Source organism: Myotis myotis, unplaced genomic scaffold, assembly GCF_014108235.1.
Source record: "Myotis myotis isolate mMyoMyo1 unplaced genomic scaffold, mMyoMyo1.p scaffold_m19_p_4, whole genome shotgun sequence".
Taxonomy (NCBI): domain Eukaryota; kingdom Metazoa; phylum Chordata; class Mammalia; order Chiroptera; family Vespertilionidae; genus Myotis; species Myotis myotis.
Window position 1 is genome coordinate 9,951,078 of NW_023416346.1, and position 11,416 is coordinate 9,962,493.

Sequence of the window (11,416 nt, forward strand, 5' to 3'; positions counted from 1 at the left end):
AATAACTTTTTACATGTATGTTTTCCATGGCCCACAAAGCAGCAACATATTCCTTATCCTAGTTGCTCCTTACAAATACTCTCACTAGCCTCAGGGACACTGAGGTCTAGGGAGGGGAAGGGGCTTGTCCAAGGTAATTGAGCCAGTAACATGAGCCTTCTTCTGTTTATAATTTTGTCCTCATGATCCTGCCAAGAGGCAGAAAGATAATTTTAGCAGTAGGAAATCTGATATAGGAGACTATCGGGCTTTTGGCAAGGTCTGAAATGGTAAACCTAGGGTCCAATCTTGAAAACCCAGCTTAAAATGGCCTGGGATTAGCTATTAATTTATTTTTACCACTGTTATCAATTCTGGTCCCAGAAGCAGGAGAATTAAACAAGCTTCATGGAAAGGCCTCAGCTTGGATCTTGTCAATCAAGTCTTAACCCACCTCTCTAGTCATGCATCTCTTTGGCCCTCTCCCCATGCTTAAACTGCACTGGCTGACTCACTGAGCCCCAAAACATACCATGTACTTTTTTTTATTCCCTCAGTCTTTGCTTAGCCTGGAATGCCTTCTCTTCCCTTCCATTCTCAACAAAATACAACTCACTCTTCAAGGCCTGGTTCAATGTTTGCCTCCTTGGGAAGCCTTCCTGTATCCTCAGGGCAGATTTTGTCTTTGGTTATCATATTAACTATATGCTTCTGTCTATCTGAGCAAATATCCACCTGTGTTTTTACTGGTCTGCTTCCTTACTAGACTGTGAGATCCATGAGAATGGGAACGGGATCTCAGCTATCTGTAATCTGTGTTTCCAGTGTCCAGCTAAGGCCTTGGCACAGAGGAGACAATTGCTCAATGAGCGTTTGTACAATCTACATCTCTTTGCCCTAGATGAGATGAATATGTGGACAAATAATACCCATTCAAACAAGGAAAATGTTATACAGAGAGCTATGCAGGGTCCTGGGTGGAGGAACTAACTTGGTCTGAAGATAGAAAGTGGCATCTGGAAAGTTTATCAACCTTGAATGGGGCAGAACAGAATACATAAAAGAAGGAAGTCCTCCATGAACAGGTCGAATTAACTGGTTAAAGAAGTGTTCACTCAATATCAGAGACTTACTCAAGACCAAAAGCTGAGCTACAAATTCTAAAATGGGGTAAATTCTGGGGAAGAAAAGAACACAGTGCGACTTCCTGAGGCCCACCGATCCCGACCATCCTCCCAAAGTATGAGATATATTAGAGAATTTCATTAAAAGCAGTATCAAGAGAGGAAGGATGGGTAACAAAATCACCAATGGGGTTTTCCTATTGGTAATTCTTGAAGCGTGTGGGTGTGAATGCATTTGTGGGAGGTTAGGGTGCAGAGGGGAGATTGGCCACATGCTTACAGGTCAGGTGCCTATATATAAGTATCAGGTCTTCTGCGGCGGCAGTCTAGGATCGTCTTCTTTCTTAGCTACTGCCTTGGCCCACCATCTCCCACTATTTTCAGCCCCATGTGTTGGGTCCAAGGCTCACTGCATCCTAGTTTTAGGAGTGGCTCTTCACAGACCACAGTCACGCAGGGAGAAGAGCAGAAAGAGGGTTGTGAGTTGTATTGCCTGCCAAAACTGCAGAAAAAGCAGTATCACTAATGTCACATAGTGCATAGAAGTCCTGAAATATCTCTAAATAGCTCTGGTTCCTGTCCTTCCACTCCTCTTCACCTAGAGACAGTCCTCTGAGGAAACTTCAATTTCCATTTTAGTTGAGGGGGCTACTGAAGCCCAGAGAAGCTAAAAGGCTTGTTCCAAGTGCCAGGGCAAACCAGCCCTACCTCATACACTGGGGGAAGTAAAAGACATAATCTCTATCACCCAGTTCATTCAAAACTGAAGTAGACCAAATCAGAGAGACTTTTTGGGCCAGGGTCCCACAAACACAGATCAGAAGGATGACAGATAGATAAATAGATAGATCTATAAATAGATACAGATATCATCTTTTCCCCAACTCTCCCACACCCTTTAATGCACATTTCAAGTGGCCACCTATGCAAATAAAAAAAACCCAAAACTTTCCAGACAGCCTAAAGAACGGATTTGGATTTGTGTAACTCTTTTTTCCTGTTTCACCTACCTGTTCTCTTAGAGGTTTTTTCTTCCATTGGTAACTATCCGACACGCAGTCCTCTTCTATTTAGACCCCCCAAACAGGTCCAGTGGGTGGCGTCAAAGAGGGAGCCTGGAGCCTTCCGTTGGTTCCCTGGGAAGGCTGGGGAAGTACCCTTGGTAAGAGGGGTGTGTGTGTGCTCTGTTGAAATATCAGCTGTTGTAGTTGCCAAAGAAGTTCCCGAGCCACCCAGAGCCTTTTCTCTTCAAGCTAACCATGTGTTCACCTTGCCCCAAAGGTCAGAACTAATATTAACAAGCCACTGCAGAATGGGAAAATTAAAACCAGCAACTGAGACAGGCAAGATCTGTATGCATTTCCTTGGGGCTAAATTTCAGATTGTTCTTCAGTGTAAGTAGGCATGATTCCTTACTGGAAAGTAATTTGGCAATATAAAGCAAGAGCAATAAAAAGGTTCATTTCCTTTGTCCTCATTATCCCACTCCTGGGATTTAATCCTGAACCAATAACCACCAAAGCATGGAAAAGTTCAAAACAGCACATATTTAATTTTAATTGCAGAGCTGTTTTCTGATGGCAACAACTGGAAGGTAACCTTTAAGTCCTCCAGTAGGAAAAGCAACTCTTTGAGTCTGCAGATATTGAGGATGATTAATCCAAGGCTATCAAATTCTGGGGGGGGGGGGGGAGAAATAATTATGCTGCAATTCTGGGTGCGGAACCTAAGTTACACTTTTCCCTGTACATTGTATATGTCTATTATTTCTATTTTTGTGTTCTCAAAAACAAGTCACGTCCTAGCCGGTTTGGGTCAGTGGGTTTGGCTCAGAAGGGTCCCAGGTTTGATTCCAGTCAAGGGCATGCACTTTGGTGCAGGCTCCTCCATGACCTGGACCCTGGTCAGGGTGTGTGCAGGAGGCAACCAATCAATGTGTTTTTCTCACATTGATATTTCTCTCTGTCTTTCCCTCTCTCTTCCACTCTCTCTAAAAATCAATGGAAAAAATATCCTCAGGTGAGGATTACAATAAATAATAATAATTAATAATAACAATAAAATTAATTAACTTAAAAAAATCAAGTCACTAACCTGTTGGTGTTATTGCTATTGTTCTTTGTTATTCATTCAACAAATATCTACTAACTCCTCTAATATATGTTATCCCCCATATTCGGGGATGGGACTAACAAGATGAATCAGACATGTTCATTGCTCTCAAGTTGCTGGCAGTCTAGACAGAAATAGAAATCAATGGTAGCTGTGCAATGTGATAAGTGCTGTGACAGAATGGACCATAGGGTGCCGTGAGGGCCTAGAGGGAAAGATCTAACTGGGGAGGTGGGTGGTTAGGAAAAAGTTACTCCAAAAAATATTTCTTGAGCTGATTAAGATAGGGTTTGAATCCCAACTCTATCACTTCTCTAAGAATGAAGTGAATTCACTCAATCTCTCCTACTTAGTCTTAATGGCCCTTAAAGGGTTGTCCTGAAAATGAAATGAGATAATGCATATGTAAGAGCCATGGGAGCTTGGTAGCTCACTTAAATTCTCTGGGCCTCAATTTTACTCATCTGAGAAATGGAGCCAAGAGAATGTATGTGTCCAGCCATGTCCTTAGGATGTTATAAGGCTCAAGACAGATAATGGCTACAGGGCAGACTTGAGACAGCCTCCTCCCTCCCACTCTCCCCACCCAATAAAGCCAGGGCCCTCTCCTAAGTCTTATTGCTTCTTAGTGCTCCCTCCGGCAGCGTCAAAGTTCCCTTCACGCATCCTTCCTCCCTCGCAGCACAGTTACGTCAGCTGCTCCTAGGGCGCCAGCGCCACAGCTGTCTGCTTTCAGGCAAGGCGGGCTGTCACATTGGGGGTGGAGCTTCGGTGGCTGCACGGTTTCGCTGCATTTGTAAGTCATCGGAAACATCGAAAGGACTTTGGGGCAGAGCAGAAACACAGTCACACTAGGATGCGTGAGCTAAAGTGCTGCGGGACAATGGGGGGAAAAGAAGACATATGTAATACTTTTAACAATAAAGATAAAAAAAAAAATAAAGTGCTGCGGGAGAAGCAGGAGCCCTACCGGAGGCCTTTTTCCCGCCATTCATTCCTCCTAGACGTCCGCTCCGCCCCCTGCAGCTTCCTCTCCTGTAGCCAATGGGAACGGAGGGACTTGAAGCCCCGCCCACGTGCGTCCTACCGTTGCGTGGCACGTCAGAGGACGCCTGCGCAAGTGCGCGCCGAAAGCCGGAAGGCCCGGGCCAGGGGGATTTGGGGGGAGTCCTGCCGCTCTCTGGTCCCCGGGTTGGGCGCCCGAAGGCCGGGCCAGGGGGACTTGGGGGAGTCCTGCCGCTCTCTGGTCCCCGGGTTGGGCGCCCGAAGGCCGGGCCAGAGGGACTTGGGGGAGTCCTGCCACTCTCTGGTCCCCGGGTTGGGCGCGGGCTGGAAGATTTTAGCGGTTTGGTGTCACAATGCTGCGCGTGGTGAGCTGGAACATTAATGGGATTCGGAGCCCTCTGCAAGCGGAGGAGCCCAACAGCTGTACCACCATGGCCATGGCGCGCGTTTTGGACAAGCTGGACGCTGACATCCTCTGTCTTCAGGAGACTAAAGTTACCAGTGAGCGTTCAAGAATCCAAGACCCCTACCATACTTTCCCCCTTCTGCTAACGTGCCCGCCGCTCCATCTCATTTCACTCTTCTATTTCTGTCTTTAGACTCCTCCCCTTCTTAGACCCTCTCAGAACCCCGGTCCCCTCCCCTTGACACTCCTATTTCTCAATTCAGCTAGATCTCCTAATTCCCAGTTCATCTCTCCTGTCCCCAGCAGACTAATTCCCTCCCCCCTTGCAACCTCCATCCTCGCTCAGACCCTCTGATTCCCATTCATTCTCCCACCTGCTCAGCCCCCATAACTTTCTCCCTGCCCACACACTGTCCATCTTCACTTCCAAGTCAGACTCCCCAGTTACTCCTCCCTGCCCCCAGCTCAGACCCTTTCATTCCCACCCCATTTTGGCCCCAGATCGGACTCCCTAATTTCCTCCTTTTTATACCTTCTAATTAGATCCCTGGTTCCCCTTATCTCTCCTCCCATTCCCCCCCCCCCCCCAGCTCAGAGCCTCTCATCATTTTTCCCTCATGTTCCATCCCAAGCTTATTCCTCCCAATTCCCTCTCCTTCCCATCCATCTCCCATCCCCAGCTCACTCTCCTGATTCCTTCTCTGCCCCCTCCCCCACATTCTCTTCTGAGATTCCCTAACTGCTTTTCCTTCCATCTCCAGTTCAGATACTCTAATTCCCTCTCCTGCCCCCAGCCCAGACTCCCAGCTCCCTCTCCCAGGTCCCTTTTTCCCTCCCCCAGCTCTATCCTGTCACTTAGTCACCTCCCTCCTCCTACCTAGTTCTCCACCTCCCATCCCATAGTTCCCTCCTCCTAATTCCAATATCAGTTCCCTCTCTAGTCCTAACCTTTCGGGCTCCTCCTCTAATCATAGATACTTCCTTTTATTTTCCAACTCTGATGTGTACAAGGAATTGGCCTTACAACTGTAATTCCAGGCCTTTATGTGTCCTGGTCTTAGTTTCATCTCTGACATAATCTTACATCTTTTTTCAGGGGATGCACTGACAGAGCCCCTGGCTATCATTGAGGGCTATAACTCCTATTTCAGCTTCAGCCGCAACCGGAGTGGCTATTCTGGTAAATGGGGGTTTTGGGGGGACTTTAAATTGGTGATGAAAGCAGGTAGGGAGAAAGGGTTTTCCAATCTTTGATGAGAAGATACTGAGAAACTTAGGCTTTTAGTCCATAGAGCCAAAGCCACATAAAATTATTTGTCAAATTTTATGTGTCAAATTATCCTGTGGGACCTCAGAAGCACAATAGTGTGGTGGTTAATTGTATGAGCTCTGGAGCCAGACTGCCCGGGTTTAAATCCTAGCTCATTTTCTAGCTCTGTACCCTTTGGCAAGTTGCTTAATCTCTTTATGCCTCAGCTGGAAAACGGGGATGATGCGTACCTCCTGAGGTAATTATAAGGATTACACAAATGAGTCCACATGATAATGGTAGTAGCTAACACTAGTTGAACACTTATCACGTATTCATGTACAACACTTAGAATATTAGCTGCTGTACATGAAGAAATTGAGACTTCGGGGTTTGAGTAGAGTTTCCCCAGGCTCTAGGGAGCTATCAATGGCCTTTGAATTGGTAGAAGCGTTGATACAACCACACTTGATGAAGATGACTCAGGTGACTTGTGTGGGGGCAACAGGCTGTTGGCTACCAGGCCTGCTCAAAATACCCTGTCTGTCTCTAGGTGTAGCCACCTTCTGTAAGGATGGCGCCACCCCAGTGGCTGCTGAAGAAGGCCTGAGTGGCCTCCTTGCCTCTCAGAATGGGGACGTGGGTTGCTATGGAAACATGGATGAGTTCAGCCAAGAGGAGCTTCGGGCTCTGGATAATGAGGGCCGGGCCCTCCTCACTCAGCACAAGATCCGGTAATAGCCCACCTCCCCCCTCTCACTGAGCACTGCTGGTTCTATTCTACATGTGATTCTGAGGCTAGCCTTTATAAACAGGCATTCACTAAAGGAAACTTGCCAAACTTGCCTTTCCTGGACTCTGGTCCTGGCTGGGTTACTCACTGTGTGACACCGGGTAAATCGTGTTCCCTCTGAGCCTTGAGTCCCCATCTCTTCAGGGGGCAAGGCTGGGAGATTCAGCTCTCGTATTTCCACAGGCACAAACAAAAGCAATTTATCGTAGGCTGAACTCATTGCCCCAAGGTGCTCTCATTCTGCGTGTCCTGTCTTTTTGACTGGCAGCACCATCCCCTGCTTTACCTGGGTGTCAGCCTAGATGGCCCTGTTCTTGCCAAATCTCGTCAGTCCCCAAGTCCTGTGTGTGTCAGCTTGTTCATCTCTTTCTGTCCCCTTTCTTTGCGCCCATCCCACAGAGAACCATTAAGTGGAAGCCCTGAGGTGTGGGAAGGAGAGGCTTGAAAATGACTCATTTTCTTGGTGGATTTTGTTCTCCCCAGCACCTGGGATGGTAAGGAGAAGATCTTGACCATAATCAACGTGTACTGCCCCCATGCTGACCCTGGGAGGCCTGAGCGGCTGACCTTTAAGATGCGCTTCTATCGCTTGCTGCAGATCCGAGCAGAAGCCCTCCTGGCAGCTGGAAGGTACTGCAAGCTTGGGCAGCAAGGCTTCCTTGAGTTTATCTTGTGTGCCCAGCCTATGTCAGGCTCCATTGGAAAGGAAATGGGATATTCGTCTTGTGAGTTTTTTTCAGTCTAGTGGCAGACACCAGCATGCCTACTTGAATAGGCCCTGCTCTATAAGATTATGAGGACCAGGGAAAGGAACACAAATACAGGGTTTGTACTCAAATACCTCTGAGCACATATTCTGGCTCCTCCTTTTACTCACTACGAGCCCCAAGGCTAGTCCTGCTTCTCTTTTCTCTTTTGTCGAATGTATGTATGCATCCCTATCTCACAGAATAGCTTTAAGAATGAAATGAGATGAGGAATATAAAATTCCTGGGAGCAAATAATAAGTGTTATCCCAGAGAAGGACAGGAAAGTGAGGGCGTGTTAGAGTAATCAAGGGATGCTTCCTAGAAGAAGTGGTACCCCAATTCAACTTTGAAGGACCAGAAAAATACCCTGAGGTGATCAGCCAGACAGTCATGTCAGATGGAACAGTGTCACCTTTGGAGATCAGAATTGAGTTGATTAAGAGTAATGGGAAGCAAGGTTACAATGAGATTGTAGAAGGAGGCTGTTATGCGTTGCTGTTGGTTCTCACCTTGGCCTCAATTTGGGAGGTGGCCTGTCTGAGCTCTTGAGCCCAGGAGAACGTAGATGGGCCAGGACTACTTCCCTCACTTGAATGCCCAGTTGACAATCCCACTGTTGTGTTTTTCAGCCATGTGGTCATTCTGGGTGACTTGAACACAGCGCACCGCCCCATTGACCATTGGGATGCAGTCAACCTGGTAAGGCTCCCTCTATGCCCCTGACCTCACTCCGGACTGTGGTTCTGTTCAGCCAGCCAATCAGTGCTGGTTTTTTTTGTTTGTTTTTGGCCCAGGGGCAGCTTCCTTCATGGAAAAGCAGAACTTAGTTTGAAATACTATTCTCAAAGCACTGAGAATTGTTTATTCATTCAGTAGACATTTCTGACCCTACCCTTGACCTAGCCTGAGTCACATGATGGTGACCCAGGTTACCACCCAGTTCTGGCTCTTGGCCCCTCAGAGTTAGTTCTCTGTGTGGTGGTAGGCTATGGACACATGACCAGCCACTTATAGAATGGTGTCTTCAGGGCTGAGACAGAGGTGGCAGTCCAGGTAGCTAGGGAGCTCAGAAATGGGATTCCTGGGCCAGCCTGGGCATCGGGGAGGCATCTGAAAATGTCTGAATCTTAACAGATGAGTAGATTAGAGCTTTGGGGCGAGGACACCAAAGCATTCTAGCATGAGAAAAGGCTGCAGGTTGAGAATTTGCCTGGTGTGCATAGGGAGCTGCAAGTCCCATTCTTAGGGGGTGACATGGGAAGGGAGGTGAGTGGCCAGAGATGGGGCTCCTTTGGGAGCCAGAATTCAAGGGCCAATCATTTTTCTAATACACTCTGTCTCCTGCTCATGAACCTTTTTTTTTTTTTTTTTTTTTTTGGTTCAGAACTATCCTAAGTGCACCTTCTACCTTCTTTCTTCCAGCAAATGAGAATTAATAGTACCAGGTCACATGGCACTGTCCAAAGTAGCAGAATATGTCCACTTCCCACAAGACCAGCTCTCCTAGTCTTCTCATCTTTAAAAATGGCTCTATCATCCCCTTGGTTGCTCTTTCCAGAAGCCTGGGAATTGTGTTAGTATTGTCCTTCTTCCCTCCTCTACCCTTCTCACATTCAATTGGCCAGCGAGTACTGTAGAGTCTAGCTCCACATCTCTTTTTGAAAAATATATTTTTATTGATTTCAGAGAGGAAGGGAGAGTGAGAGAGATAGAGACATCAGTAATGAGAAAGAATCATTGACCGGCTGCCTCCTGCATGCTCCCCACTGGGGACTGAGCCCGCAACCTGGCATGTGCCCTGACTGGGAATCAAACCATGACCTGGTTCATAGGTCGAAGCTCAACCACTGAGCCACACCTGTCGGGCTCCACATCATCGCTTAATTTCAGTTTTCTCTGTCTCCTCTGGCACACCCCTAGTCTAAGGGCATGAACTCTAGTAATCAGCTGCTGGTATTCTGGCCCTCAGTTTGGCCTCCCCTCAGGTGTTTGGGTATACTGGCCCCTCCTTCCAGGGGCCCATCACAGAGGCTGTTCTCTTCATTTGTAATACCCTCTGCCTAGGTTACTCCTGCTCAGTGTTCTTTGAACATTTGTTGCATTGAGTGGGTGGGGTAATTGGATGGATGGATGGATGAACTGGGGAGCAGAGTCAAAGGAAGTAATCAGACATGGATTTCTGGAGCCCCTGAGCTCAGGAGTGAGGGATGGTCAGTGAGGGCTTTGACACAAGAGAAGCCAAATAGTGCCAGAGGGTTTAAATGAAAAGGCAGGAGTCTTCTTAACTCCTAGCCCTAGCCCTACTTTTTAGAGGCAACCACCTTTAGCTTCCTATTTTCCATTCTTTTGGTGAGCAATTCTAAGAATTGCTTTGATGAAGCAAATAAACAAATGAGGAAGGATGGAAATGGAATCCCAGCGTTGCTGGATTACGTTTTCTTGTCTGTAAAATGAAGCTAAGGCCCTTCCAGCACCTAGTCTGCCTTTCCCTTTGTCCCCCTTCCCTTTCCCCAGGAATGCTTTGAAGAGGACCCAGGACGCAAGTGGATGGACGGCCTGCTCAGTAAGCTGGATTGCCAGGGTGGGTCCCACGTAGGGGCTTTTATTGATACCTACCGCTGCTTCCATCCAAAGCAGGAGAGGGCCTTTACCTGCTGGTCAACAATCACTGGCGCCCGCCGCCTGAACTATGGCTCCCGGATTGACTATGTGCTGGGAGACAGGACTCTGGTTATAGACACCTTCCAGGACTCCTTCCTGCTGCCTGAGGTGATGGGTTCTGACCATTGCCCCGTGGGTGCAGTCTTGAACGTATCTTCTGTGCCAGCAAAACAATGCCCTCCTCTTTGCACCCGCTTCCTCCCTGAGTTTTCAGGCACCCAGCTCAAGATTCTTCATTTCCTAGTCCATCCCAAACAAGAGCCTGTGTCCAAGCAGTCAGTGCTGCAGCTCAGCAATCAAACCCAGGGACAGAGGCGCCAAAACAAAGCCCATGTACGCTCGATCAGGCCTCGGCCAAGTCGGGCTGGCTCCAGCAAAGGCCAAAAAAAACTGATTAACTACTTCCAGCCATCCTCCAGCCGTCTCCAAGCTTCTACCAATTTGGAACTTCCTAACCTGCGTGCCCTTGTGACTCCAAAGATCCCAGAAGACAAGGTGATGGGCAAAGGGGTAGAGGGGCAGGCCAAGGATGCAGAGGCCAAGGATGAGAAGGAGCTACGGACCTCATTCTGGAAGTCTGTGCTGGGGGGTCCCTTGCCCATGCCGGTCTGTGGGGGCCATGGGGAGCCATGTGTGATGCGAACTGTGAAGAAGGCAGGACCCAACGAGGGCCGCCACTTCTACATGTGTTCCAGGCCCCGGGGGCCTTCCACTGACCCCTCTTCTCGCTGTAACTTCTTCCTCTGGAGCAGGCCCAGCTGAGCCCACCCAGGCAAGGGATATCTGGCCTGGTCAGCCGTGTACATGAACTGAGGCCAGCACCTTCCTAAGCTGTTACCTCCTCCCTCAAGGCCTCCTTCCCCACCCCCTCCTCCTCCTCCACCTTCTTCAGGGATCCTTCTGTTTCTTCTTTCTCTTCCTCCTCTAAGGCCTCTCTCCTCTCTCTTCCAGCCTTGCTCCTCATTGGTGAGCACTTGTGCCTTAATTCTGCACCCCAGTCCTCCACCCCAATTTCTACCTTCCTGTAAGAAGTACACAGGAACCAGTTGCTCCAGGAACTTTTAAGACCCTTTCCTTCCTTGCTAGGCAATGTATCTGCCTCAATAAAGTCTGCGTCTTTGTTTTAGTGTACCATGTCATTTGAAGGTTTTGGATATGCTCCATGAGATCTTATCTCAATACTGGGTTTGCCAGCTGCCTGCCGCCTGGTGGTATAACTCAGGAAGAGGGGAGGAAGGAGGAGTGGTGCTCACCATAAAGGGCTCTGCTGAGTTGTAGGGGTTCCCTGCACTGCTGAGGTTGGCTCGACAGAGGAGGTGGGTGTGGTGTGACAGAAAG

General features: G+C 48.2%; 2 protein-coding genes across 4 annotated transcripts in view; one reads left to right on the forward strand and one right to left on the reverse strand.

Moving 5' to 3' along the window:
• Positions 1 to 2,245, reverse strand: part of PFKFB1 (6-phosphofructo-2-kinase/fructose-2,6-biphosphatase 1) — a 49,191-nt gene extending 46,946 nt beyond the window's left edge. Inside the window, exon 1 of the mRNA XM_036305788.1 lies at positions 2,114 to 2,245. Within this exon, the coding sequence (XP_036161681.1) occupies positions 2,114 to 2,141 (28 nt within the window). The 5' untranslated portion in view covers positions 2,142 to 2,245. The remainder of the gene's footprint in view (positions 1 to 2,113) is intronic.
• A 2,066-nt stretch (positions 2,246 to 4,311) lies between these two features.
• APEX2 (apurinic/apyrimidinic endodeoxyribonuclease 2) lies at positions 4,312 to 11,209 on the forward strand. Of its 3 annotated transcripts, XM_036305590.1 has the most exons (6): positions 4,312 to 4,721; positions 5,723 to 5,806; positions 6,429 to 6,609; positions 7,152 to 7,298; positions 8,047 to 8,116; positions 9,932 to 11,209. In XM_036305590.1, exons 1-6 carry the CDS (start codon positions 4,574 to 4,576, stop codon positions 10,838 to 10,840), a joined length of 1,539 nt encoding a protein of 512 aa, XP_036161483.1. In that variant the 5' UTR covers positions 4,312 to 4,573; the 3' UTR covers positions 10,841 to 11,209. The 3 variants fall into 3 exon arrangements, with proteins under 3 accessions (XP_036161483.1, XP_036161484.1, XP_036161485.1); XM_036305592.1 differs by lacking the exon at positions 6,429 to 6,609 and having other exon boundaries at positions 4,691 to 4,721; XM_036305591.1 differs by lacking the exons at positions 5,723 to 5,806; positions 6,429 to 6,609 and having other exon boundaries at positions 4,589 to 4,721.
• The last annotated feature ends 207 nt before the right edge of the window (positions 11,210 to 11,416 follow it).